The 27,616-nt window shown below is 44.5% G+C and overlaps 2 protein-coding genes across 5 annotated transcripts in view; both read right to left on the bottom strand.

Annotated features, from left to right (window-relative positions):
- Window positions 1-18,308, bottom strand: part of LOC114708158 (store-operated calcium entry regulator STIMATE) — a 58,655-nt gene extending 40,347 nt beyond the window's left edge. The window contains exon 1 of the mRNA XM_028891199.2: window positions 18,062-18,308. Within this exon, the coding sequence (XP_028747032.1) occupies window positions 18,062-18,221 (160 nt within the window). The 5' untranslated portion in view covers window positions 18,222-18,308. The remainder of the gene's footprint in view (window positions 1-18,061) is intronic.
- Window positions 18,309-21,173: 2,865 nt separating this feature from the next.
- Window positions 21,174-27,616, bottom strand: part of Sfmbt1 (Scm like with four mbt domains 1) — a 127,232-nt gene continuing 120,789 nt past the window's right edge. For all 4 annotated transcript variants that reach the window (XM_028891298.2, XM_028891301.2, XM_028891297.2 and 1 more), the window contains exon 22: window positions 21,174-26,636. In XM_028891298.2, the coding sequence (XP_028747131.1) occupies window positions 26,496-26,636 (141 nt within the window). In that variant the 3' untranslated portion in view covers window positions 21,174-26,495. The remainder of the gene's footprint in view (window positions 26,637-27,616) is intronic.

Genomic DNA, 27,616 nt, shown 5'->3' on the forward strand with positions numbered 1-27,616 from the left:
CTCTCTCTCTCTCTCTATATATATATATATATATATATATATACTCTCTATATATAATTACTCATGCATGTGTGTAGTATATATATTACACACACACACACACACACACACACACACACACACACGTGCACACACTCATGTCAGGAGAATGGTGACTGTGTATCACATTCTAAAGGAGAGCAGGTGGTTGAGCAAAGACCTACTGCGGCATCTATCTTATGGTAGAGGACAAGCCAGGCTCTGCACTGTATCAGAAGGCTCCTGGTGCTCCCTTTCTTTGAGAAAGGAACCCCTCAAGTGCTCCTTTAAATAGAAGAGTTAGAAACAAAGCCACACTGAGATTTTTTTTTCAAGACAGGGTTTCTCTGTGTAGTTTTGGTGCCTGTCCTAGATCTCACTCTGTAGACCAGGCTGGCCTCAGCTCACAGAGATCCACCTGCCTCTGCCTCCCAAGTGCTGGGATTAAAGGCGTGCGCCACCACTGCCCGGCCCACACTGAGATTTAAAATGTGTAAAAAGTCACCACATAGAGAATGGATTTCTTTTCAAACACTGGCCTGTTTGACTCCCACATGTCATTCAGAGGCTCACCATCTAACAAAAGCAGTCTGAAATCCAGCATGGATTGTAGAAACAGATTTCTTACCAGTTAAAGCATAAGCAGAGAGTGGTCAAGGAGGCTTGCTAAGAACAAGGAATCACTCAGAAGTGGGCAGTGCCTATGTTGGCTTAGATGTTTGCTGGTAAACCTACCTTCCAGAGTACAGGAGGGCTGGCAATGCTACAACCCACCGGTGGGACTGTGGCAGTCCTACTCCCCAAGTTTATATCCCATCTCTTAGTTCTCACCTTCCCCTATAGCAGACACACAGGAACTGACCTATCCATTCAGCACACAAACCTGGACAGTGAGTTACTTGTTCAAGTAATCTGTTTTCCTAATCGACTGCAGGCTTTTAGAACACAGTGATCAAGTTTCTCAACTTCTTTATGTCAGTTTTGATATATCATGTGTCACTGTTACACCTACTCTGAAACCCAGTGGCTTACAATAAACATTCATTATTGGTTTAGACGTGTAGTTCTGACATGATCTCTGGGGAAGCTGCATCATCCCTGGGGATCCACTCCAAAAATCCACATACACAGCCTCTAGCGACACGTTTTCTAGAGGTGCTTAAGGCCTGTCACTTAGAGCACTCCACAGAATGACAGGGAGGGTGAAGAAAGGACAAAGCGGGAAGCACTGAGAACATGTGACTCCTATGTGGTTTGGAGGACTCTAAAACGGTTTTTATGCTTGCTAATGTGGTAAGTGTAGTGCTTAATGTTAAGAAACAAACTGAAGAGCCGGACAGGATGGTATATAGCCTATAATTATAGCATTTGGGAGGCCGAGGTCATTCAAGGTCAGCTTCTGCACCATAGCAAGTTGGAAGCCAGGCCCTTAAAGGAAGGAAAGAAGGAGGGAATCAATTCCTTCCTAATGTATATAACCTGCTAACATCACATTGAACTTTGGGACTGTAACTGAAAACCTTAACTGATAAAAGAGGTCAAGGAGCTAAGATGGAATCATAAGGCTGAATCACATGCTTTGGGTAAACAGGGGCCAAAGTTTCTTTATACATTTTTTTTTATTAAAGATGTATTTTTAAAGATTTATTCTTATTTATGTAGTGTGTGTGTGTGTGTGTGTGTGTGTGTGTGTGTGTGTGTCTGTGTCTGTGTCTGTGTGTCTGTGTGTGTCTGTGCACGTGCGCCCCAGGAGACCAGAAGAGGGTGTTGGATCCCCTGGAGTTGGAGTTACATGCTAGTTGGCTGATGTGGGTCCTGGGAACTGAACTCCAATCCTTTGGAGGAACAGGAAGTGCTCTCAGCTGCTGAGCTATCTCTCTAGAACCCTTTATTTACAAGTGACATTTTTTTTCCACTGGACACAGAATTCCAGATTGACAGGCTTTTACTACGCATATCTATCTGAACGATGATCCATTGGGTTTTGGCTCAAATAATTTGGTGGAAAGCCCATATTAGTTCTTACGTTTATTTCTCTGTATGTAACATCTTTTTCTTTTCTGGTCTTTACAGTTTTCTTTCTATCACTATTCTTCACCAATCTGATTTCACTGTGGCAGTGTGACTTTGTTTTTTCTGCCTGGAGTTGGATCTCTGACTTTATAATTTCCATCAACTCTGGAAAATATTTCAGCCATTATTCCTTTTTTCCAATAGTTTTTTTCTGCTCTTTCTTCTCTCATCCCTTCTGGAAATCCAATTATATACCAGGCTTTTGATATTTTTTATATAAATACAATAATATTTATTTTTATCATAGCTTTGTTCACTTCTCTCAGCCCGTCCTCTCTGGGCTTCAATTTATAATGTCTTGTTGGGTTTTCACATTCAGCATCCTTGTGTGCAGTCTAGTTCTCTGTTAAGCTGGTTCACTGACTTTTTTGGAAAAGTTATTTTCTATTCCAGAAATTCCATGTGGTTCCCTTTAAAATCTTCCATTCACGCCTTGCTCTGATCTGATTTTTCTTTAAGACCTTTAGAAGGGAGCAGGGGAGATGGTTCAATCTACAAAGCACCTGCTGTGTGAGGATGGGGAGCTGAGTTTTAATCCCCAGTGCCCATGCAGAAGCCTGCTGCGGCAGCAGGTGTCTAACCCAGCACCAGGGGAGCAGAGGAGACAGGTGGATCCCTAGAGCTCACTGGCCAGACAGCCTGGTCCAATTAATGAGCTCCAGGTTCAGTGAGACCCTATCTCAAAAAATAAAGTAGAGAGCAATTGAGGAAGACAAGTGATGTTAACCTTGGACCTTCACACAGGTGTATGTACACCAACTGAGCTAAGTAGGTCTTCAGGCTTGCTTAGCGTACTTTTACTCACTGGCTTTCTATTTCTATTGACTAGATTTTCAAATATCCCATTGCATTTAGTCTCATGCCTACCACCTCAAGGCAACCATTTACTTACCTGTTGTTACTCTACATTAGAATCACCTTTTCCTAAAACACATATATTCTTTTTATTTGGCACCTTCTGCTCAGCATTTCCAAGTATGAGCATCAGCCATATTGCTGCACCACACATCAGTGGCTTCTTCCTTCTGGTTGCCAACATTTATTCCACTGTTAAGACACACCATGGTTATTTATTCACATGTTCACAAACATTTGGACTATCCTTTTGTGGTCTCCTTGTTACCCTTCCTTGTGTTCTCTTCTACTAAATAACCCAGGGATAAAACTGCTTGGATATATAGGACATGGAACTTTATAAGAACCTGGCAAGTGATCTTCCAGTGGTTATATTGTTTTCATGTCCAACTGTAATGTATGAAAGTTGAAAAGGTTATATTCATTTTGTACTTGGTATTGTTGGTGGGTCTTTTTAGTTTTATTCAGTTAACTGAATAATGTGGGTGAATAATGGTGTCTTATCATTATTTTAATTTGCATTCCCTTGATGCCTAAGATTGTTTTTTCATGTGTTTATTGGCTATTCGTGGATCTTCAGGAGAAATGTCTATTAGTAGCTTTTATCTTTTTAAAAAGAACATTGCCCCTTTTCACTGAGTTGTAAGAATTCTTCACATGGTCTAGTTATAAGTGCTTGGTAAGATACTGATATTGCAAATATTTTCTCCTAGTTTATGATTTACCTTTAAAAAATTAACATTAATTTTAATAGACAATTCATGTATTTAGAGAGCACACGCTGATGTTTTGATATATGTATATATACAATGCGGAATGATTAAGTTAGACTAATTATGCATCCATCATCTCACTATGTTTTCTAATAAGACATTAAATTTTATCCCTTTCAATTATTGTAAAATACAGTTTATAATCCTATTTCTGAAATGATTGAGACCAGTGTTCCTGATATTAGAATTTTTCAGATTTTGGAATATTTTCATGTACTTTGTAAGCATTCCTAGTCAAAAATCTGAAACTTTGTTTTGTATTTTTTTTTTTTTTTTTTTTTTTTTTTGAGACAGGGTTTCTCTGTGTAGCCAGGCTGGCCTTGAACTTACAGAAATCCTCCTGCCTCTTGAGTGCTGGGATTAAAGGCTTGCACTACCACTGCCCAGCTTAATTTATCATTTTTTTTTTTTAAATTTATTTCAGGGCTGAGGACCGAACCCAGAGCCTCTGAGCTAAATCCCCAACCCCTAATTTATCATTTTTAATGGCTTAGGCTTTTAGTGACCTACAAAATCTTTGTCCAAAGTTGGAATTCCTGTTTCCGTGGTTTCTTCTAGGACTCTTTCAGCTTTCATTTCCACTTTCTCATCTGTGATCTATTTCTAGTCAGTTTTTAAAAGGCACTACATTATGATTTTTCCTTCATTCAGGGTTCTTAGCTCAGGCTCACCTATCCTTGTGACATCCTCCTGCTTCAGCCTCCTGAGTGCTAGAGGAGTTCTAATCTCACCCTACCTTTCTGTTCTAATGTCCGTGGAGATGTATCTGACTTGACTGACTTCTATTTCAGAAGAGATCCTGATAAAGAACAGCCCTTGCTGGCTTACCCCACCCAGTCTACTATTAGTCCTGGACCCTACTCTTCTTGTCCAATCACATTTCAATATGTCTGTCCATGTTTCAGGCATGCTGAAGCAATGAGGTTTCTTCAGATAAGCCCCAAAGCATGGTGTTTGGAGTTTCCAGATGCTAAATGTCTGCAGGTGAATAGTGCACATTGCCCATGGAAAGAGCAAGGACATTCCACACTCCTTCCTTCATACCCTGCTCTATGAGTCTTCATCTTTGTCAATATCCTTTATAAGAAACCAGTAAACTGGGCAGGAGACATGGCTCAGTGGTTAAGACCCGACCGAGTTCAGTTCTCAGCACCTAAGTATAGCAGTTTATAGTCATTGTTAACTCCAGCTCCAAGGTTCTGACACCTCTGGCCTCAGTGAGAAGGCACCTGTCCTCATGGGCACATATCCACGTGTGCACTCCCGCACCCTGCACATTTAAAAGAAGAAACCAGTAAACCTAAGAGAACGTTTCCCCGAGTTCTGTAGCCATCTGAACAAGTTAACCAAACCCAGCATGTGGGTTGTGTGGACCCCAACGTCAGTGAGTCAGAAGCTCAGATAAGCAGCAACCAGAGGCTTGAACTGGCAGCTAAACAGAGAAGGTGGACTCGAACACTGAGCCCTCTGGCAGGGCCAGAGACAAAGCCTGAGGAGGTAGTGCCAGGATGGAATCAAACGGGAGGACACTGCACAGCATCTGCTACTGCAGAACTGACTGATGGCTTGTTAGAACTGGCTCACCCTAGAGAAAAGAAATTCAAGTCTGTCTCTCCTGCCTCAGTGAGGGAGTTATGAGCCAAGAACAGTGCAGGAAAAGCCCCCATTTCCGGGGTCAGTAGCAGTCCATATTGTGAATGTGTAGCAGAAGAAAATGAGCTTTCCCTTTTAATACATGTAAAAAGGCTTTAAAAAAAGCCACGTACTGATTGCTAGAGCTGGACACTTGGGCATCACTCCTCTGAGGTACTACCTGGATGCCTCAGTTGTCCAATATGACCCCCCACTCTAAATGCCAAGAACTCTGCTATCTCTGGGTCCTGGAAACAGCTCTGCTTACAGCACCCAGCAGCTGCTCTTTTCTTTCATCATGAGTTTCATCACTCCCCACCCCACCCCCATCAGAGGTAAGTGTTCACCAACAGTCCTGAGGGCCCCCAGGGCAGGTGTCTACAGCTTTTCCTGTGGAGCTTCCCCCTTATACTGTCTCCTGCAAATTCAGCTGCTTCAGGCTCTTCAACTTTGCTTTCTTTATTTCTTTTTCTTTTTTTGAGGGGGTGGGGGTTGAGACAGGGTTTCTCTGTGTAGCCCTGACTGTCCTGGAACTCACCCTGTAGACCAGGGTGGCCTTGAACTCACAGTGATCTGCAAGGCAGGTACCACCACGGCCCAGTGCAACTTTGCCTTCTTAATGTGCCACAACTTTGGCTATGTGTGGGTTCCTCACTGGTTTTTTGTTTGTTTTTCAAGACAGGGTTTCTCTGTGTAGCTTTGGAGCCTGTCCTGAAACTCACTCTGTAGACCGGGCTGGCCTCGAACTCACAGAGATCCCTGGCTCTGCCTCCCGAGTGCTGGGATTTAAGGCGTGCGCCACCACCGCCTGGCTCCTCACTGCTCTTAAACTGGAAGTAGTCTCCAGGCAGAGTGCTGGGAGGAAGACCCTATAGCTCACCTCCTTAGCCCTTTCCACGGGGAACGCTGTGAGAAGCAGTTGTTGTTCAATGGCTACAAAGAAGAGTTTCATTTATTTTGGCCCACTTTCTGGTTGCTTATAGAAGAAGGGTAAGTCACTCTTTCATAAGCAAAAGCATCTTCATCTACATCAACTTTTGCACAGACTCAAATGTCAAATTTATCCACACAGGAAAGACTGCTCTCATTTAAGTGATTCAGTCCTATTGAATTCTACGGAGAGATGGCTCAGAGATTAAGAGCACTGACTGCTCTACCAGAGGTCCTGAGTTCAATTCCTACCAACCCCATGGTGTCTCACAACCATCTATAATGAGACTTGGTGCCCTCTTCTGGTGTGAAGGCATACACGCAGGCAGATCACTGTATACATAATAAATAAATAAATCTTAAAAAAAAAAAAAAAAGAATTCTAATCTCAAGATGACAAACCTTTATTTTCCCCATGTTGTCCATCCTCCTAGAACACACTGCACCAATGGTCCCAGTGAAAACCAAGTGGGTCATGAATACTAGGAACCAAGTAATGCTGAGGATCTCTACTTAGAGAAGACACAGGTGGCCCACAGTTAGGAAGCAGCATCCTGTGTGTGGCATGTAAACAATGTATGCTGCACACGACAGGCGAGAGGCAGGACAGCCTAGAGCTGGGCTGAGGCCCACTGGGTCTGAACTGAACTTCTGTCGTTTAACATGAACTTACCTGCCTGGTGCCTCAGTGTTCCACATGTGAAACAGGCTAATAGGAGCACCATCCGAGAGGACTCATGTAAGGAGGAGTGCACTTACAGGAACCAGTGCCTGATAAGTTCTCCATACAGTTACCGGATCAAACCAGCCACAGCACCTCCACCTTCTTCTTGTGATCTTAACTGCCCAACCATGGATGCTTTACAGAGAACACTGACAAACAGATCCTGTATTTACACAGTCTTAAAATATCTCTCTGGGGCTAGGAGTGGGTGTGTAGCTCAATGGTACAGCATTTAATTAGCACTGACTAGCTCGTGTAAGATTCAGGGTTCAACACTCAGATCCCAGGACCGCCAAAACCTACATAAATCTCCCTTTAAGTTCCATGTTTGTTACAAAGGGGAAACTGTCATAGCAGAGAGACTCAGAGGAGTCATCTTACCCAAGTTACTAAACAACCAATGTCGGCACCTCAGGTCAGGACCCAGTGAGAGGCTAACCTCATTTACACAGTAGCTCTGCCCAACACATGCAAACCAAGCAAAATGTAGTCCTGTAAGCAAGCAGGTCAGGGTGGCCATGACAGCATCAGGGTGACTGAGGGAACTTCAATGGGTAAAATGCATGCTGCACAGGCGCTCGTAAGAGGTCAGGGCAAGGTGCCACCAGCCCGACCGTCCTGCAAGTCACCAGCACCATCTCCTGTATCTGAGCTCCCCCCACACCACACAACAGCAGCCGTGGTCAGGTGGCATTCCTATCTACCCTCTACTTCCCGATGCCTTGTATCACCCCACCAAAAATTCAGCCTGAGTTACTGTCCACATGGGCCTCATGCCAGGGCCCCCATTTCTGGAGAATGAGACCACACTGTAACACAGCTACAGCTGTGGTGGCATATGCTGGTATACCCAGCACTTGGGAGGCTGAGGTGAGAGGATTGCTTGAGTTTCAGGAAAATCTACATAGCAAGTATCAGGCCAGCCAAGCCCACATAGCAAGACTCTGTCTCAAAAAGCTGAACAAATAAAAACAAATAAAATAGCTGTTCTCAGAATCCTGTTCTATCCATACCAGTGACTCCTGTACCCAGCTACAACATTCTTGTTGGCTGCTCCCTGAATATTCCTCCCTGCTTTGGAATATCAGTTATTTTTCTTAAATATACCCTGAGGGGGTGGAGGAATCACTACTGGCAAGCTGAGCAGTGGAGGCACATGCCTTTAATCTCAGCACCTGAGAGGCAGAGGCAGGTGGATCTCTGTGAGTTCGAGGCTAACCTGGTCTACAGAGTGAGTTCCAGAACAGCCAGAACTACACAGAGAAACCCTGTCCCCAAAATAAAAATGAAACAAAACAAAACAAATCACTATTGGTTAAATTAATAGACATCAAAGCTACCTTTGTGTACTCTTTATTTCATGTAATAGAGTTAGAATGTTTTGTTTATGTTGCCAATAACTGATAGAATTTCTCACAGAAAAACCTGAGAGTAGAATTGTAAAACCAGAGGTTTTTGTTTGTTTGTTTGTTTTTTGTTTTTCTTTTTCCTATGCTGGGAATCAAAACCAACCTCATGCATTCCAGATAAACGCTCTATCAATGAGCCAAATCCCATCTGTAAACCAGGGCTCTTGACAAAATTAACACTATGTCTTTCAACATTGTGCCTTTGGGAACACAACCTACTCTTGTCCCTGGTCCCTCCTGTGCTGGAACCACTTTGGGGAGCCCAGGAACTAATAACTCAGACTTGCAGTTTGCTGCCTCAAAAACCTAAGGGCAAGGCTAACGGAGGAGAGCCACATGTGGACACGCTGGTTCAAAGGCGCTTACTGTCTCCCACACACTCTATCCCTAGGGCAGTGGTTCTCACCCTCCCTAATTCTGTGATCTTTAATCCTCAGGTTGTGGTGACCCCCAAAAATTATTTTGTTGCTACTTCGTAACTGTAATTTTGCTACTGTTATGAATCATAATGTAAGTATCTGATATACAGGATATCTGATATTTGACTCCTGTAGATCCCACAGGTTAAGAATCACTGCTCCAGGTGAATAATATCAACACACACACACACACACACACACACACACACACACACACACACACACACACACAGTGGGTACAAGGGACCTTGCTTGCTGCAACATCTTGTATTTCATCCCAAATATACTGCTGAAACTGAAAGACTACTTGAAGGCCCCGGGACCTCAGCCAGGACATTCACACTGGGTCACATTCACTCTAGGTCACTCACATTCACACTGGGTCACATTCACACTAGGCAGGGTCACAACAAGACAGACGGTGCTGCTGCTGGGCTTCCACTCTCTGAAGACGCAGTTACTACCTTCTCTCTCTACATCATTTCTGATGACACTACAAACATCTTCTAGGAAAATGAAAAATCCCATGAAGTACATAGGTGAATTTAAGAGGCCTAGAAAAGCCTAAAGATTAGAAAAAATATTGGGAGGAGGGAGTACTTGGGGAAAGACAAAGCTATAAAATAGGTTTGGGCACCACGTGTGACCTGGTCTGTGCATACAACTTTGTGAATACAGAAACAAAGAAAAAGCACAGAAGCCCATGATACTTATCAATGGTCAGTGATAGGAAAAGCCACAAGAATCTGTATCAAGTCTTTTTTTTTTTTCTTTTTTCGAGACAGGGTTTCTCTGTGTAGCTTTGCGCCTTTCCTGGATCTCGCTCTGTAGACCAGGCTGGCCTCAAACTCACAGAGATCCACCTGCCTCTGCCTCCTGAGTGCTGAGATTAAAGGCGTGCGCCACCACTGCCTAGCTGTATCTAGTTGCGTTCCCTGTACCTCTATGAAAGTGGTGGATAATCAATACAAGTCAGTTAACAATGAGGACCCGCCTGTGTTTGTCCCCCCAAAGGAGCCCTCCAGAAGTGGACTCTAGGTTCTGCTTATTGGCTGTGTGACCCTGAGCAAACTTCTCTGTAACTCGGGGTCCACATCTATAAGGGGGTACAAGTATCTGGATGGCTGTTAGGATTAAATGCCTAGTAATGAACATATCTGCCCATATGTCATCACCATCTACGCTGGAGTCACTGCCAATGGGACACGGTGAGGCTAAGAGGGCAATTCTTCGTCATATTCTGACAGTCCACTGTTCTCAGACGTGGGGACAATAGACTGCTCTGCTATTATGAGCTGAAATGAGTTTCCTGTGTAAGGCACATATTGAACAGATTCAGTGATTCTCAAACAGGGACAACTTACTCCCAAAGAACTCTTGGCAATGTCTAGAGATATTTTTAATGGGTGTCACAATACAGAGGTTGCTACAGTGCCGAGTGGGCAGAGGCCACGGATACTGCTAAGTGCCTTACAATGGGAAGGACAGCTCTGCACTACAAAAATCATCCCCATTTCAAAATGCCAATAGTGCTAATCTGGAAAACTGCAGGACACAAGGATAATGTGTCAGCAGTGGGGTAATTGTAAGGATTCTGTCCTTAATTACATCATCAGCCTGCAACGGCGTCCCAGCCTAAAAAGCGGGTGGGCCCTCTGTGCGTCTCTCTCTTTCCTTTCCGCTCCTTCCTTCCGTCTGTCTTCTTCTCTCCCTCTCTCTTTCCCCTTCCCTTTCTTCTCTCTCTCTCTCCCTCCCTCCCTCCCTCTCCCCACCTCCCAATAAAGCTCTAAAAAGGTAACCATGGCTATGATTCTTCCAATCAGCACTCTCCTCCGCTGGCATGGCGCCTGCGGGCAGTGGCCAGCCATGAGCAGCGCCATATAACCATCATTGGTGCCATGACTCGGATATACCACCGAACACCAAGGACCTGCTGTGACCGCTGCCACCTGCCGCCTCCTCCCCCATCGAGACCGCGCACGCATCCCTCGCCTCCACTGGACCCCACACAGCTACCACTACTGATACACCATGATTCTTCACCACAGTGAGTCTGCCATTCTCTCGGCTGTGGTCTGAGCTATATTCTTTGTGCCAGACACCCCGGGGGTTGTCCTCGGGCTGTACTGGCAACGGCAGGCACATTTTTGCTCCTGACAAGGGGGTAAGTGGTGTCTAGGGTTCAACGGTGGACCAACTGCAGTGCAGCCAAGCCCTCACCTTCCCTTGACGAAGAGGAACGGTGACTTGAGCTGATTCATGGATCTCTCTCCACTCTTTGGGGACACCCAAGATTGTAGTATGATCCCGGTTTATTTTAATTTTTTATTTTTCTCTCGGCTACAGTCATGAGACAAAGGGGCAGATACATTTGCCACCTACATTGGCGGATAGGGGCGGGCACAGTGTAAACCTGGCAGCATAACACGGGTAAACCTGGCCACATAACAGCGTCGCGGGAACTTCTGCCAGCAAATGGGCAAATAAGAGTTACTTTATCCCCAAGCTTTCTACTAAAGTTCTAACTAAACCCTTCTCCCTCCCCACTTCTGCGTCTGCCACGTGCAACCTTTTCTGTCTGACTTCTGCTGACTCGCCCTAACTCACCTTAACTCCACCCACTCATTAAAAGCTTTTCTCTTCCCAGTTCCCTGTTCTAACTCACTGTTCAGCCAATGATACAGGACCACCACAGAACGGGAGTCCAGAGATCATCAACTTTTTTCTGTGTCACCAGCATCTTGTCAAACAGAAAGCTCCCAGCCACAGCCAAGAGGGATACGTGTCTCCAAAGCAAACAGATGACAGACAGTGTCCCACAACGCCTGTCTACCTCGGAAAACTCCCCTTCTCCATTCCCCCAAGAGCCAACCGACATCCAATTGTCAGGGGAAGCAGTTTTTGAGAGGAACGACGCCCCTATTCCCATCTACCTGCTTTTTTTATAATAAGTGAAAGTCTGGGATGTAAGGATTCTGTCCTTAATTATGTCATCAGCCTGTGACAGCGTCCCAGCCTAAAAAGTGGGTGGGCCCTCTGTGCGTCTCTCTCTTTCCTTTCCACTCCTTCCTTCCATCTGTCTTCTTCTCTCCCTCTCTCTTTCCCCTTCCCTTTCTTCTCTCTCTCTCCCTCTCCCCATCCCTCCCTCTCCCCACCTCCCAATAAAGCTCTAAAAAGGTAACCATGGCTGTGATTCTTCCAATCAGCACTCTCCTCTGCTGGCATGGCCGCCATAGGTGGCGGCCAGCCACCAGCAGCGCTGTATAACCATCACTAATCTCAGAGACTGACTACTTCTATGCACAGAATAATTTATAGGAAAAGGTAACTCCTAGAATAACTACTAGTCACATAGCACAAGCAAATGAACTCTGGGTTACTAATAGGTATCCGTAGATCACACAGGGCCCTGGAAATCCCTTCCTCACCAGTTCTAGTGACCAGAACAACCACCGACCACCAAGTGCCTGAGCAAAATAAAGCCCATGAGTAGGAGGCAGTGTGTCACCCAGAACTTGCACAGCCTCAGCATACTCCTTGCTCTCGAGGCCCCCATGACAAATCCCAGGTGGAAACACAAGAAAGGGTTTGGTGGAGCCGGTATGGTATCTCCTAAAGCCACAGCTCTGGGTACATGCTCATTTGGAATTTACACAGACCTTGCTGATCGTGATGAAGGTTTGTTTTGTTTTTAATTTTTTTAAATTATGGACTCTATGAAGAGGGGTAGAAGCACTGTTCTAACATTGTTTGATGTGAGGATATTGTACAAACAAGGAGAGTGGGGAGGCAGATTCTAAACATTCAAAAACCAAGTTACAAGCACTTGGGAAATGTTCCTCTGTGGGGCCTCTGAACGCACACGACACACCAGGAGGACAATGACATCACCCCCACCCAGCTCCCACAGAGGACAGGATGTGTACCTGACACTGAGCCTCCAAGACTTCCACGTACCGGAAGAGAGAATTACCATTCCCATCTTGCAACTGAAGCTTTGAGAAATACCTACACTGCTCATGGACAGAAGCAGAGACCGAGGTGAGGACTGGATCCACTGCTGAGGGTCCTGCTATTTTTAATTTCTTATGAAGAAACTCCTTCAACACAACTTCATCTTCATGCAAATAGTATACTAATTACAAAGGGTTTAAACAGATCATTAAAGCAGCAGAGGTCTGACAGGCCCCTACAGAGCAACCCTTGGCCAAGAGGTATTTAATAATTTTAAAAATGCATTTGATGAAATTATTCTACAATTCAGATGGTCTAATTCACATAACTCCAAATTAACCAAGTTTTATTATAAATGAAGTGGTAGAATGTCTTTTAGACAAATGCTATCAAATAAATGAACATTCAGAAATCCAAGTCTTCTGAAATGAATGCCCTGATGCTAACATCAGCCACACTACTTTCCCTAGTGGGCACAACAGCCCGGACAGAAAAAGGAATGCTCTTCTTTTCCACAGGGGAGGAGTACATGCTGGGTCCTGGGTGCTGGGCCCAGAGACCACTGCCTTTACTGCATTTAGCCTCAGCAGAGAGGTACAGCTTGCTTTCTTTACAAGGAAGTAACCTCCAGGTGAAAGGACACCAAGAACAGGGTTTTCATTCACTCTCAAAGCATGATGGTGAGAATGATACTTTTATAGGGGAGAAATGAGGGATCCTCCAACTTCTAACAAGAAGTAACCGGCCTTTCTCTTTCTTGATTTTTTGGGTTGTTTTGAGACAGGTTCTCTCCACATAACCCTGGCCGTCCTGGAACCTGTTCTGTAGACCAGGCTGGCCTAAACTCACAGAGATCCTCCTGCCTCTGCTTCCTGAGTGCTGGGATTAAAGGTGTGCGCCACCACCACCCAGCAAGGCCTTGCTTTATCTAAGAGCTACAGCCTCCTGACAGCATTAACAGTGACACACAGCACCTCTCATGGAGTGTTCACACATAAAAAGGTTGTACGACTTTAACTGCTCCAAATCCGGGAAACACGGGGTCAGTGACACAACGCAGATGCCCAAGGAAACACCCGGAAACCCATGGGATGTGGACACTTTAGACAACTACCAATCGGGAGTCTTCCAAAGGCCAATGTCATCAAAAACTAAAAAGTGTGCGTGCATATGTACATAAGCAGTGGGGCTGGAGATAGAGCCAAGTGGTAGAACACTAGCCTGTCATGGTGAGGCCCAGGGGCATCCTAAGCACTGCTACAGCAAAGCCCAACCTGAATACAATGTACGGCCCTCTGCTGAGGCAACTGTTCAAAACTCCAGCTATTGAAAAAATACATGGCATCTGGGGAAATGTGAACATGCAGTGGATATCAGATGGTAATGCTATCGAGTTATTAATCCTCTTAGGTGTTATACAGAGCACTGTCCTTATTCTTAGGAGACCGTTGAAGTATTCAGAGATGAAGCGTGGTAATGATTGCAACTTTTCTTCAAATGGCTCAGAAAAAAAAAAGTCATAAAGAGAGAAAGCTTGACAAAGTGTGAACTTACGAAACTAGGTAGCAGGCAGGCATTTGCTTTTCTGACATTTTTAAAGATAAAACTGTGAAGGGATATAGAGAGGCAACCATAAGAAACATTGTGCCAACTTGGTATGTACATAGAGCACACAGGGAGGCCAGCTCTGTGTGAGTGAAAATACCACATACTCTTATCTGGGGTTAAGACATCAAAGCCGAGTGGACTGGTTTGTGATTTTGCTTTGGGCTACAGGAAAAGACCGATCGCTTCTTAATGCCAGTATCCTGTTGGTACAATCTGTATCCATTTCTACCAGCTTGCTAGTCCCCCTATCTGTGGTGTGAAAACACACAGGCAGACTTACCCAAGCTGTCCAAACGCTTGCTTTGTTAAAGCCAATTGTGTCCACACTTCAGCTCAGAACCCTGACTGTGCATGGTGAAGGAAGCTTGAGTTTGCTCTGCACTCACAGTCCTGAGAGCAAACACCCCCAAATGCTAACACACACAAGCCAATGTCGACCTTTGGCTGACAGCTAGCTGACTCTCCTACACTGGAATAGTTTACCAAGCTCCACAACTGCTCAGCTACACTCTGCTGCAACCGGTCCGAGTGACTTCATTGAGTCACAGACTCTGAGACAAAGACACCAAACAAGAGGGACTGTTTGGCAGGCAGATCAGGACATAGCCTCTTGCTTAAAGTAGATATGTAGATATTCAGTCAGTTTCATAATATCTCCAAAAACTCAGAGTGGCTAGAAACTTTATAATCTGGCTTGAGTTTGCTGGGCCTTCCCTGAACAAGGGGCTCCCTAGCTGAAAGCTCGTGGAAATCCACCTACTTAATTCACAAAGTGATGCTGCCCATGAATATACCAGTGATTGGTGGCCTCTAACAGTCTGCATGGTTATACAGAATGAAGAACAGGATACACACAGGACCTGGCATAGATGCCCTTAACTACCTCGTCTGAGTCAATCTGCAACTTCCAGACATAACACAAGATGTCTATCAGAGCACCAGGGGGAGAAATACTTGTAAGAACCCAAATTTTCCCTGGGTGATATTAAGATATATCCAAATTCTTCCTTTAGTACAGAGCCCACCCACTCACACCAGGGTAGAAACCCAGCAATGAGGGTGATTTTATGCATAGAAAAAGAGTAAGAACAGCAGTCTGAGGATCCACTAAAACCAAGAATATAAAGGGAGGAAACTTCACAGTCTGCCAGGCAGAGAAGTGAGTCTATCATACTACAGAAAGAGCTGGTCTGGCCAGAAAACAGAATAGTCCCTGTAGTCAGAACTGGGATAGGACCCAAGAGAGACACTGACTGACTCCTTGCCTTAAGGGACACAGTACCAGGAAGTGGAAGACCTGAAAGAGAACAGGAACTGTTAGTTCAAATTGTTCAGAAGAATCTAAAAGGCATTTAAAATGTGCCTGAAGATGATAAAGACGGGACTGCTGAAGTAAGGTGCCCCCACCCCAAGGGCTTCCAGTTGGGCTCTGGCCCAGAAGGCTGGCTCTGGACTCCAGCAGCTCAGCCAGACAGATTCTGTGACCAGGAAGGCAGACGTGGACTAACAGCTGGCAGATGTGCTTCCCCAGCAAAAATCAAGTCCAAAGTGTAAGGCAGCCCCTTAAGAATCCCTTCCTCTTCCTGGCTATTCAAAACGGAAAACCCCATAGCTCTATTTCAACAGGACCAAGAAATCTAAGCAATAGGAAAGGTACTTCCCGAACTGGGTTGCAGTGGGTTGGATCCTGCCACAGTCCCACCTTCTGGGCTTGCTCTGCCTGCTTTGTGTGTCCAGGACAGACCCAGGGATGTATGGCCTTCCCAGTTCTTCTACACAGCACTCTAACTCTCACTGTCCGGGGCCCACTGGCCATTCTCATAAACTTCTTCCACACCAAGCTTTCCCTTGAACAGGAATCTACTTTCTCAGAATATGCTCACAGAAAGTACTAGCAACACTGGGATTTGTGCATAAACTCACACTGAAGATTAAGTAAAGAGGTGAGAGTGTCCCTGAAGACTTGCAGGGCCAGAACGGCCACTCGGAACACATTCACCCCGACAGTTCACATCGGTGAGCACCTCTGCCCAGACATAATCAGTTGCCTTTCCCTCTCTGAATCACAAGTGTGAAACCCTAAGGGTCCCACCGGACCAACAGCACCAATCAAACCCACAGCCAGCTTCCACACTACAAAATCGCAGTAGGTTTTGCATAATAAAAGTGAGGCCTATAGCTCCTTGAGAAAGGAGTGGTGGCCGGAGAAGAGAAGGGAAGAAGCCCCATTCATGGTATCTCAAAAACACACGTATATGCACCTGTCGGCAACAGGGCCTGGCTAAGTCGAAACCAACTATGACTGCGGGAACAAACGAGCATTGGGCCAGCAGAGGAAATGGCCAACACGTGGACAGTTAGGCACGTCTTGTTCAAGGGCAAGCAGCCACAAAGAGTGGCCAGAATCAGAGGCTCTCCAGGACCACTTCAAGTCTGGGAGAGTTTGCCCAAAGAAACCTCTTGTTATAAATAAGCAAGGCGAACCCTGCATCCGCATTCAGCTGCAGAAGCCCCCATTCCCCCAAAATGAAGAGCAGATGCTGCTGGAACTCCCCATTCTGACCACAGAGCACAGTTTTGAGAACACACCAGTTTTGGAATTAATGCTTCTTTAGTTATAACTCCCCTCTAACACATTACAGGGACACTCCAAGGCCTGCGTGCCAACAGAACCTCCATCCTTTAATAAGAGGGGGTGCCCATCAGGGAGACAACACAACCTGCTAACCCCAGGGCACTAAAGGCCCTTACCACACCCCACCCCACCGCACCGCACAAGGGCCAAATGCGACTTCCTTCTTTACTGTCAAACTCAAGGAATAGCTTTAGACGCCTTAGCACGGGGATTCTGAGACCTTCCCCAGACTTTCTAAGCCTCCTTCATCAAGCCAACCAGGATGTAAGAGCTTCACAGAAAAAAAGAGGAAATTTAAAATGTAAATAACAAACATGGTTTGGGAAGAACAGCCTGGGGAAACTTCAGATAAAACTTAAATAGGAAAGCTTGGGATAGAGCTGAACAGGTGGAAAAGAAAAAGGAAGACGAGACCAAGGTGGGGACCAAGACAGTCCCAGAGGATCTTTCCTGAACAATGGAGGGAGTGTGACAGGAGGGTCGCGCGGCACTCCGGGGACCTGGACTGCACAGCCCTAACACTACAGGTGGGTGTGGGTGCGGGATTTATACGCCAACAGAGAGGGCGAGCCTTACGAGTGAAGGTTCAGGGAAGAGGGCAGCACTGGACTAGAGGGACTGAAGGCTGCCTAAGAGCCCCGGGGAGGTGAAGAGGAGCCCCTGAGAAGGAGCCCAGAGCCGGGTCACCTTTCGGGGGGGTCTCAGTCCATACCGGAAAGTGAGGTAGCCTTAATTTGCGATGGCAAGGTGGGAGGGGACAGCTTTAGGCTGGCATCTGGTGAGAGAGAGGTCTAAGGTGGTGAGGGGCAGGGTCGCTCCGGCCCAAAGCTGCAGCGCTAAGCTGAAGAGTGTGAGGGTCCGGGACCCTTCTAGTCTGCGGTGCCCAGCACGGTCTCGCGGGAGGAGGAGGCTCCGCAGCTCTTGGGCCCGGTCCCCAGGCCGGAACTCTACCGACCGGAGGGTCCCTGGGGTGGGGCTGGGCCCGCAGCTGGCGACGCGGGGCCAGGGAGGGGCTGGGGTCCCGGACTCACGCATCAATGTGCTGAAGGCCACGACGCCGAGCAGCCCCTGCAGGAAGATGCCGAAACTGTGCATGAGCGCGCCGCTTTCACAGCGGCCCGCCCCGGACGCGACCGTGGAGGCCGGCCCGCCTGGCAGTCCGCGGCTCACGTTCCCTCCCGGGCCTTGCATGACGGCCTGGCGGCAGGGCGCGAGGGGCCGCGCCGCCCAGCCGCGACCCGGGACCCGGAGCTGGGAGCCGGTACCTCAGACCGCGGCCGCCTCCGCGCCGCGCGTAACCCGACGTCTGAGATCGCAGAGCTTGATTGGTCCGGCCAGGCGGGAGGCGGGCTTCGCCCCTCTCCAGGGGCGGGGCTCCGGTCAGGGCTAGGGGGCGGGGCCGAGGGGACTCCTTAGCAGGTAGACGGAGCAGGAGAGCAGGACTGTGTGAAAGGGAATCAACAGAACCCTGTGCTCTAGGTCGTGAGGATAGCGTCAGAGACAGTGATTAAGCCTGTCGTAAAATCCCTTTCCCCTCCAAGGTGCATTTTTTTTTGATTTTTCGAGACAGGGTTTCTCTATGTAGTTTTGGTGCCTGTCCTGGATCTCACTCTGTAGACCAGGCTGGCCTCGAACTCACAGAGATCGCCTGGCTCTGCCTCCTGAGTGCTGGGATTAAAGGCGTGCGCCACCACCACCCGGCTGTGAATCTTTTTTTGAGACAGGTTTTCTCTGTGTAGTTTTGGTTCCTGTCCTGGTTCTCAACTCTGTATACCAGGCTGGCCTCGAACTCACAGAGATCTGCCTGCCTCTGCCTCCCAAGCGCTGGGATTAACGGCGTGCGCCACCACCGCCTGACCCAAGGTGAATCTTTTATGCTCTGGACAACTTACTAAAAATACTCATAGATTTTGCCCCCAGATTTGGATTCACTACTTCAGAAGTGGAGCCCAATTGTGCAGCTACATTGTGCTGAAGTATGGTTCTGAGTGCAACAATCTCACTTCCTGCCACACCGGGCATTGAGGGTTCTACTTTCCATGGCCAAAGGCCAGAAGATTTGATTCATTACTCAAAGATTTAAGGTGAGTCGTTCCCCCACCATTTAAATAATTTGTGGGGTTTTTGTTGTTTTGAAACAGGCTTTTATGTAGCCCAGGCTGTCTTCAAACTTAAAACAAGTATGTGTAAAACAAGGATGGCTTTGAACTTCTGAGCCCCTTGCCTGCACATCCCAAGTGCTGGGATTTCAGGCCTGTGACACCACAGCCTGATTTTGCTGTTTTGTTTGAGATGGGGATCTTGTTGAGTTGCCTGGGATGATTTGGAACTTCTGGACTCAAATGATCCTTCCACCTCTGTCTCCAAGGAGCTCTGACTACAGCTCAGTGCCACTACACCTGGCTCCTTTTTGACTTTAACGGTTATTGAGTTTAAATGAAAAGTCAGTCTGTACATGCCCCTACTTTGTTCACCTATGAGGTGCAACTACAAATTGAATTTTTTTATGTTTGTTTGAGACAGAGTCTGGAACTTGTTATGTAGACCAGGATTTGCCAGCTTCTGCCTCAAGGCATATGCCACCACACCCAGCCTGATTTCCTTTTTTTAAAAATACTAATTAAAATAATACGAATTAAAAATACTAAAAAAAATACTAATTAAAATACTAAGGATGGATATTTGATGATCTCCAGTATACCAGTGTGCAGACAGACAGACACCCATTTAACTCTTAGTACCTGGGCTTCTAGACTTCTCTGGTGTCTCTCTAGACTCCTCTTGGTACTCGAGATCCCCAACTTTCCTGCTCCGTATCAATGGACATGTGTGTGGTACAGGTCCAACAGACATTGAGCTACATTTGTTGGACACTAAATATCTCAAAAGAAATTTCTCCAAGAATGTTTAATTATCAAAGAGGGCTAAATGATATTCAAAGATTTCCTGGTTAGCAGGAATATTAACTCTGTAATTCAGAAAAAAGTGCAATTCTCCATCCTCTCACAATCTACTCATACAGCCTTCTAATTGTATGGAGGCCGTACCCTATTCCTGCCCAGTGAACTGCTGCTCAAGCTTCAAGCCCACCTGACCTGATGCGGATCCCCAAGGTGCTTTCCCTTTCCTTGTGATACTTTTCAGACTGTTAGCTCACACAGCTGTCTCTCCTATCTCTGAAGATGAGCTTCCTGAAAGCAGCACTAGTCTTAATTAACTCCTGAAACCAACAGATTTAGCACACAACAAACATACATTTAACTGGATTTCAACTTATAAATTTTAAAATGCTCCATAAATTTATTGACCATGGGGGAAAAGATTAAGAAAATAAATGGATATGGGAAACTTAAAATTGCATTATTCCCTTTAAGTCCAAGAAGGATCTTACATAAAAGCGCTTAACAGTTACAGTTCGTGTTCAGGGAGAACCAGAGAGTGTATCTTAAAACAGAAGAGACTGTGACTGGGCATAAGATTATTAGTTACAGCCGGAGGGTGTAGGGGGTTGGGTGGTGGTGCAGACATTTAGTCCCGGCACTCAGAAGGCAGAGGCAAGTGGATCTCAGTTTGAAGCCAGCCTGGTTTACAGAGTGAGTTCTAGGAGAGCCAGGGCTACACAGAAAGCTCATCTCAAACAAACAAACAAACAAACAAATAAACAAAAAACCCTAAAAACCAAAAAGAAGACTATTAGTTACTTGAAGACAGAGTGCAAGAAAAATTGCACATAGAGCTGAAAAGTGCAGTCTGGGACAAAACACTGCTCTGTCATTCAGATGTGGATGATTCTAAGGCCCACAGAGAACAAAAGACAGAGGATTCTGCTCAACCTATCTCCTCTTAGTAACTTAAAAAATTTATCTAAATCCAGAAGGGATAGCAAAAGACAGGGAGGCTTCTAGAGTTTTATTCAAGCAGGAAGGGCCTCTTCTACTCATTTCAGAAATGACTCTCTGACGCCCCACTAGAAAGAGTTTGGAAGAATGTATTCTAGCAAAAGCCTTTCTTACTATAAAATTAGCACAAATGAAGTTAAAGAGATTAATACCTGTTTATAATTTTCTCACAACCACTTAAAACTGTCATATCACAAATTTATTATAAACTTATTTGCCAAAAAGAAAGAAAAACACACATATATTCATTCAAAATAGTTTTGTTTTGTTTTTAATCCTTTAAAATTATAACCATCAAACTTGATGGGAGTTATTTTAATAGGTATTCTAGTGCATTCTTCTCCTTAAGTGTACTTGGTCTTCAATGCATAAATCTTTAAATTAAAAGGAAAAACAGCAATCAGGAAGGATACAATGCCAAAAGCATTTCATTTTGTTCCAAACACGCAACTTATTTTTGTTTTTTTGGCTTGTTTTTTAAAAGTAAAAATACATTAAACAAGGTGCATTACTTGCAAGGAGAGATTATTGGAGAGAGGCCTAAGGATAGAGCTGGATCCGGCCTGAAGTCCCATCCTGGCATGCCTCTGATTGTCATTAGAGAAAATTCAACTAAAAGAAGAGGAGGGAGGTGAGAGGAAAAACAAATGAGCACTCAGAGTCTCAAGAGAAACTATCTTCCCCAGTATCTTATAAAAGGACTAGAGACTGCTTCACCTCTGCCCAAGCTTTGTAAACTTCTGTCTCTTCCACTAAGCATCTGCTTTGTGATCTGAGTTGCCCTTAAAGTCTGTAACCTTCAACATTCTGTGACCACCTCTATTCTGCAAAGCTAGACATAGAATAAACCATACAGGAGGGAACCCTGAAAACAGTCCCTCTCACACACATCAGCAATGGTGACACTGTTCACTGTCAGCAGCTCCCTTCCCTCCTCCTGTGGCTCAGCTCTGCACTTCACTGCTGGTAGTGATAACTGTCTGGTGAATCTGTTGCTTGTCTCCCATTCACAGCACTTCACTGTGGTAGGCCCTAACACCATACCAGATTGGTCAGAAAAAGCATTAGTTTTAGACCTACTTTCCTATCCCCTACCTCCTCTACAAACCTTCACTCCTGTTTCTGCAGGTTCCTGTGAAATTCTGACTTCTTAAACACAGTAGCAAGAAAATCAATATGCACTGCATTTAATACCCACTACCTTTATGTTTCATACTTAAGGCTGCTCCCAGAGCCAAGTCACCTGTGTGGCTGAAGACAAGCACCGAGGAAAACAAGCCCCAAGTGACTGGACCTGGAACCAGATCCATTCGGACTAGACTTTGGGTTTAGAATTCTTACAACTAAACTCTAGGTCAATAGGTAGCTTACTAGGATAAATTCAAACTCCCCGAGTATATACATTCTTATACAAAGCAATCACCAAAATTCATGAGTAAAACATTTAAAATGGAAAAGCCAGTGCCAGGAAAGTGACTGTTACTTCTTGGTTGTACAGGAGGCTCTGTCCTTACAGAGTTTCTAATCCAACACCATGGCTACAAGACACATAAGTACAAAGGTCCTCAGACCAGAGACATCCAAATCTACAAAGGGAGTATCTTGTTAGCCCAAGCTTTGTACTTCACTTCTGTGATGTGCTTTCTTACTTCAAAAGGACAACACAGGTCCTATTGATAAAACGGATCATTTAGGGACTTGTATGAATTTGCACACACATGGAATATATCCAGTATGTAGGACAAGTTCAAACTTGATGTGTGTTTCCACATTCATTCCAACACTTCTGGCAATCAATGAAACCAGAAAAGAATCTCTTCAATGTAAGTTTTTGGTGAGAAGTATCAAGTAAGAATAAGCATCAGTGATAGTTTTTACAATGATTTTACATTGCTGCTACCTTTCATTTAGATCCCCTGATATTCTGTGTGTCTTGAAAACAGAGAGGGTGGGGTGTTTTGAGTCCTACCTGCCTTAAAGCTGTATTCAGGCATCCCATTAATAACCAACTTGGTTCTCGAGAGCATGTAAAATGTACTCAAGTCTTCCAAGTCTTCAGGAAGTTGGGTCTAATGCCCTTTCCCTAACAGTGAAAATAATTTTACTTCTAGGAAAAGAGACATACAAAGGTCAAAGTCTGAAGTGGTTTTCTATTCCTGCCTCTATCATAATTCAAAAAATATTTACCAAGATCATCCCTTCTAGAGGTTGGCTAGTACATATTATAAACACAGGGAACCAAGTACATTGCTAAAGAAAGACTAAAGATAGAATTCAAAGGCTCCATTAACGCTTGCCTATATTTGAAAAGGATGAAGATGGCTCACAAAGGAAAATAGCGGTCACAAGAAACAAATAAAATATAGTCAAAACATCAGGGCCAATCTGCCCACACAGGTCAAGGTTTCTCCTAAAGGACCAACAAAGCTGTAAAGTCTAGTTTAAGTCAGTTTACTTTTCAGGTCTAGGAGGATAATGGAGGTCATTCATGTGTTTCTAAGTTTGTCAACCCAGGTTAAAGATGGATCACAATAAACTTGCCTGCAGGCAATCTGTGAGAACTGCAGACTCCAGACAACATACTTCTAACCAATTTATGAGCTTGGCTTCCTCAGAAACAGACGTCACACACAAATGTGCAACATATAAGCCCCTTACCCCAACAATGCAAGCTATTACCAAGCTTAAAACATCTGAGAATCATCGTAATTGAACAATCACTGCTACCCAGCCTAACCCTAGCATCTTAGTTAACTTATTATCTTATTTATCTAAATAGAAAAAAAAAAAACTAACCAAAAAACCCCCAGAGTCTCATATAGTCCAGGCTAGCCCAGAATTTATTATGTAGCTGAGGATGATCTTGAACTTCTGATCTTCATTTCCACTTCCCAAGTGATTGGATTAGAGGTATGTATCACCATACCCAATTTGGGATTGGAATTTTATACTTTAAAAAGTCCTCTGCAAAATTCTCATACAATTATCCTTTTATGTGTGACAACTGGGAAGGGGGATGGGGGTTGATAATTCTTTTGTTTTGAGACAGGGTTTCTCTGTGTAGCTTTGGAGCCTGTCCTGGGACTCAATCTGTAGACAAGGCTGGCCTTGAACTCACAGAGATCCGCCTGGCTCTGCCTCCTGAGTGCTGGGATTAAAGGCATGTACCACCACACTGGGCTCCATAATTCTTCTTTAATGTAACTATCAAGTACACTGTATCCAAATAAGAGTGTAAGGAACACTTAAGGATACCCTCCTCACTTGTCTAATTTATGACTGGCCTTTCTACAGAGAAAGGAGAGACTGAATAATTATGGTACAGTCAGACAAGACTGTTGTGTTCCAACCCTCCCCTACTCAGGACTATGTAAGGCCATGTGCTTCACCTTTTCAGACACAATACCTGTCATCTCTGCTAGTTCTACATTCTGTCATCTTTGAGGTCACGAAGAGAGACACAATGACACAGTCACCGCTGTCACCCTTCCTTTTACTAAGACAACAATGTGAGATCCTACAGGCATAGGTTTTAGGAGGCCCCCCTTTTGTACTAGTGACTTGACTGTGGAGGTCTGGGGAAATTCTAGGAAGACAGCCACTCCAAATCAGCCTGTCAATACTAGCTGTTTCCGAGTGTCAAGTATGCTTCTCCCCCAGGGTCATGAACCACTCAAGTTTTTAAAAGCTGGATCTCTAAGTAAGCTCAAATAATGAGCTGTGACTGAGATGCGGCAGCTTCTTCCAGATACACCTGTTGGTAACAATATGAAGAGTTACTGTGTGAAGACTTGGCTGGAGGGCTTCAATTAAGGTGGTTCAAGAGTTATCCAATGAAGAACAGGATCCAGACTACAGACTTTCCCAGTGTCCATAAAAACAAATGGGGGTTGAGGTAAGAAAAAAAAAATCACAATTTAAATTTGTAATATTACCTTATATTTGTATAGTTGTTCAGAATTTACTCAGTTTGCAGTTTTAAAACATTTTCAATTCTTGAGGAAAAATGCTTAGGGTATAAATCTGTAGAGAGATTAGGGTAACTCCAAAATAAATAAATAAATAAATAATTAACAAGGAAAACATTTAAAGGAGGCAACCTGTGTATGTATGTCTTTCCTTACTCATGGCTACAGTATAGCAAGTGCTATTCTTCTAGAATAGCTAACAATGCCATTATAAGTGAAAATTCACCTAGAGTTTCATGTCAACTAGAGTTTAATTGAAAAAAAAAATTCAAAGAATGAGCTACTGAATGAGAATCCTCAGACTGTAAATTACATTAAATTTAAATTGTTTAACTGCAGACAGGTATACACATGGCTGAACAAAGGCTTACAGACTCCTCCACCACCTCTCTCATCGAAGTACCAACCAACTCTGATTGGCTTTCCAGATAAGACAAGATCTGGGACATTTGGGGTGGTGCGGTCATAGACTCCAAAACTACTTCTCAATACTTATCATGGAGGACACTGCTAACAACCTCCATACTTTGCGCCACCCCCAAAGCCACATTTTCTCTGCTGTGCTTCTACCTGGACACATCTAGAAAATTGGGAAAACGGGCTCTACAGTGGATCCCAACAACACCTACTGATCTTCACTGAGAGTGGAGACTCCAGAATGAAACAGAGGTAGTCAAACAGCTCTAGAGAAAAGTAAACATAAAATAAAAGCCACTTATATATCTTTCAGAACTAATAGGGAGAGAGTAATTCAACTGAAATACCATACATTAGCCTTCGTGAGGCCGCCTAACAAAGGTGGCCAAACCTGGGTCAAGATGAAGGAAATAACAGTAGAATTCTTAGGACAAACTGGTTAAGGGATTGGGGTAAGTGCCAAAGGATATCTTTAAGAAAGCAGACAGGGCCTTCTCTAACTTCTGTCACAGATTTAGCATTCAGCTTAAAAATGGCATCATACAAAAATGTCACTCATGGCTGTAAGCGCAGTCATCAACAGAGGTAGTAAACAAAGGAACTCCTAAGAATAGATTTTAAAATGGATCAAAGTGTGACTATACATTCAAAACCTTAGAGCCACATAATCTTCCCCAAAATGAACTGCTTTAATTTAAGAAAAAAGAAAAAGAAAAAGCTTAAAAACACAATGACAATGAAGCACTGATGTGCCATAGGCACAGTCCCAAATCAGTGCTGACTTAAAGCTGTGTCCTCTTTTCAAGAAAGAGAAAGCAGAGAACAAAGTTCAATCTACAGTGGGAAGGAACAGAATGAAAATAACCAAACTGGTGCTGTCCAGATCACTCTCTGTTTTCCCATTAATGGGAATTCATGTTTTTAAGTTTTTTTTTTTCTTCTCACAACTTTTTTAACTGCAACCTTCTGAACAGAAGTCCGTATTTCCACTGTAGAACAGTCGTTTCTGTGCTGTTTTCGCTTCCACAGGGTGGGTCCTCCTTCCCTGAAAGTGCAAAGAAAGCAAGCCAACATTTGCAGGGCTGACAGTCCGCTTCAGGACTACTGCAGCCACCTGCAGAGCATGGTCAAGGGTTTGCTGCACTGTGCTTCAAAGACCCAGCTCACTCTGCTTGTCCTTCTCAGTTGGCAAACTGCTCATAAAAAGCAAACTTGATCCGCTCTATGTGATGGCAAAGCTTGATGGCAGGGCCCAGCTTTAAGTCCATGCACTCTTGAACAGTGGGCAGGGTAAGGAGCAGAAGGGCCTGCCCATCGATTTCCTGTTGAGGACAAAGAACATAGTGTCTGTGATGTGCACACAAACGCAGCTCCTCCACGACTGCCCTACTTACACTATCACAGCTACAGTCCTCTGCTTCCCTGTATTAATTAGTTACCCCTTCTGAAAAGGGCCCAAGTCTGTCACCGAGAAGCTTTCAGAGTTAGTAATAAATCCTACTATAGCCTTGAGACTCTAATCTACAGATTCTGCTCAACAGAAATTCAGTATCTGTGAAGCCCTGTACCTAACAACTAATTGTGAAAAGGAAACAGACTAAAGGACTCTATTTTTTCTTTTCTTCTTTTCTCTTTCTTCCTTCCTTCCTTCCTTCCTTCCTTCCTTCCTTCCTTCCTTCCTTCCTTCCTTCTTTCTTTCTTTCTTTCTTTCTTTTTTTTTTTCCAGACAGGGTTTCTTTGTTTAACAGCCCTGGCTGTCCTGGAACTCTTTGGAAGACCAGGCTGGCCTTGAACTCAAGAGATCCAACTGTCTCTGCTTCCTGAGTGCTGAAATTAAAGTCGTGCAAGACCATGCCTGGCTAAAGGACTCTTTCTAAATCTAAAACTAACTGAAAATACTAACTATAACTAATGTTCTCCTACCTTGTAAAATTCATAAAAACCTTCAAAGATGATCAGGCCTTTGTTTTACTTTTGAGACGTGGTCTCACTGTGTAGCCTCCAATTCACTATGCAGCCCAGGCTGGCCTCCAACTTGTAAGCCTCCTCCCTCAACTATCCAAGGACTGAGGTAACAGTCATAGATGCTGTTTTGAATAGCACTACATCTTCTATCTTCCATAACTATTTGTGGTTATCACTCTAGAGCCTGGCATATTAAAGATGCTAACTTTAAAAAAAAAGGCATCAAATCATTATTTTTAAAAAGATGAGGTCAATTAATATATGCCCGATTTTAAGTTATTTAAATATTTATAGGATAGAATTAAATTTTGAGGGAAAACAAAGCAATAATCTGCTG

Source organism: Peromyscus leucopus, chromosome 9, assembly GCF_004664715.2.
Source record: "Peromyscus leucopus breed LL Stock chromosome 9, UCI_PerLeu_2.1, whole genome shotgun sequence".
NCBI lineage: Eukaryota > Metazoa > Chordata > Mammalia > Rodentia > Cricetidae > Peromyscus > Peromyscus leucopus.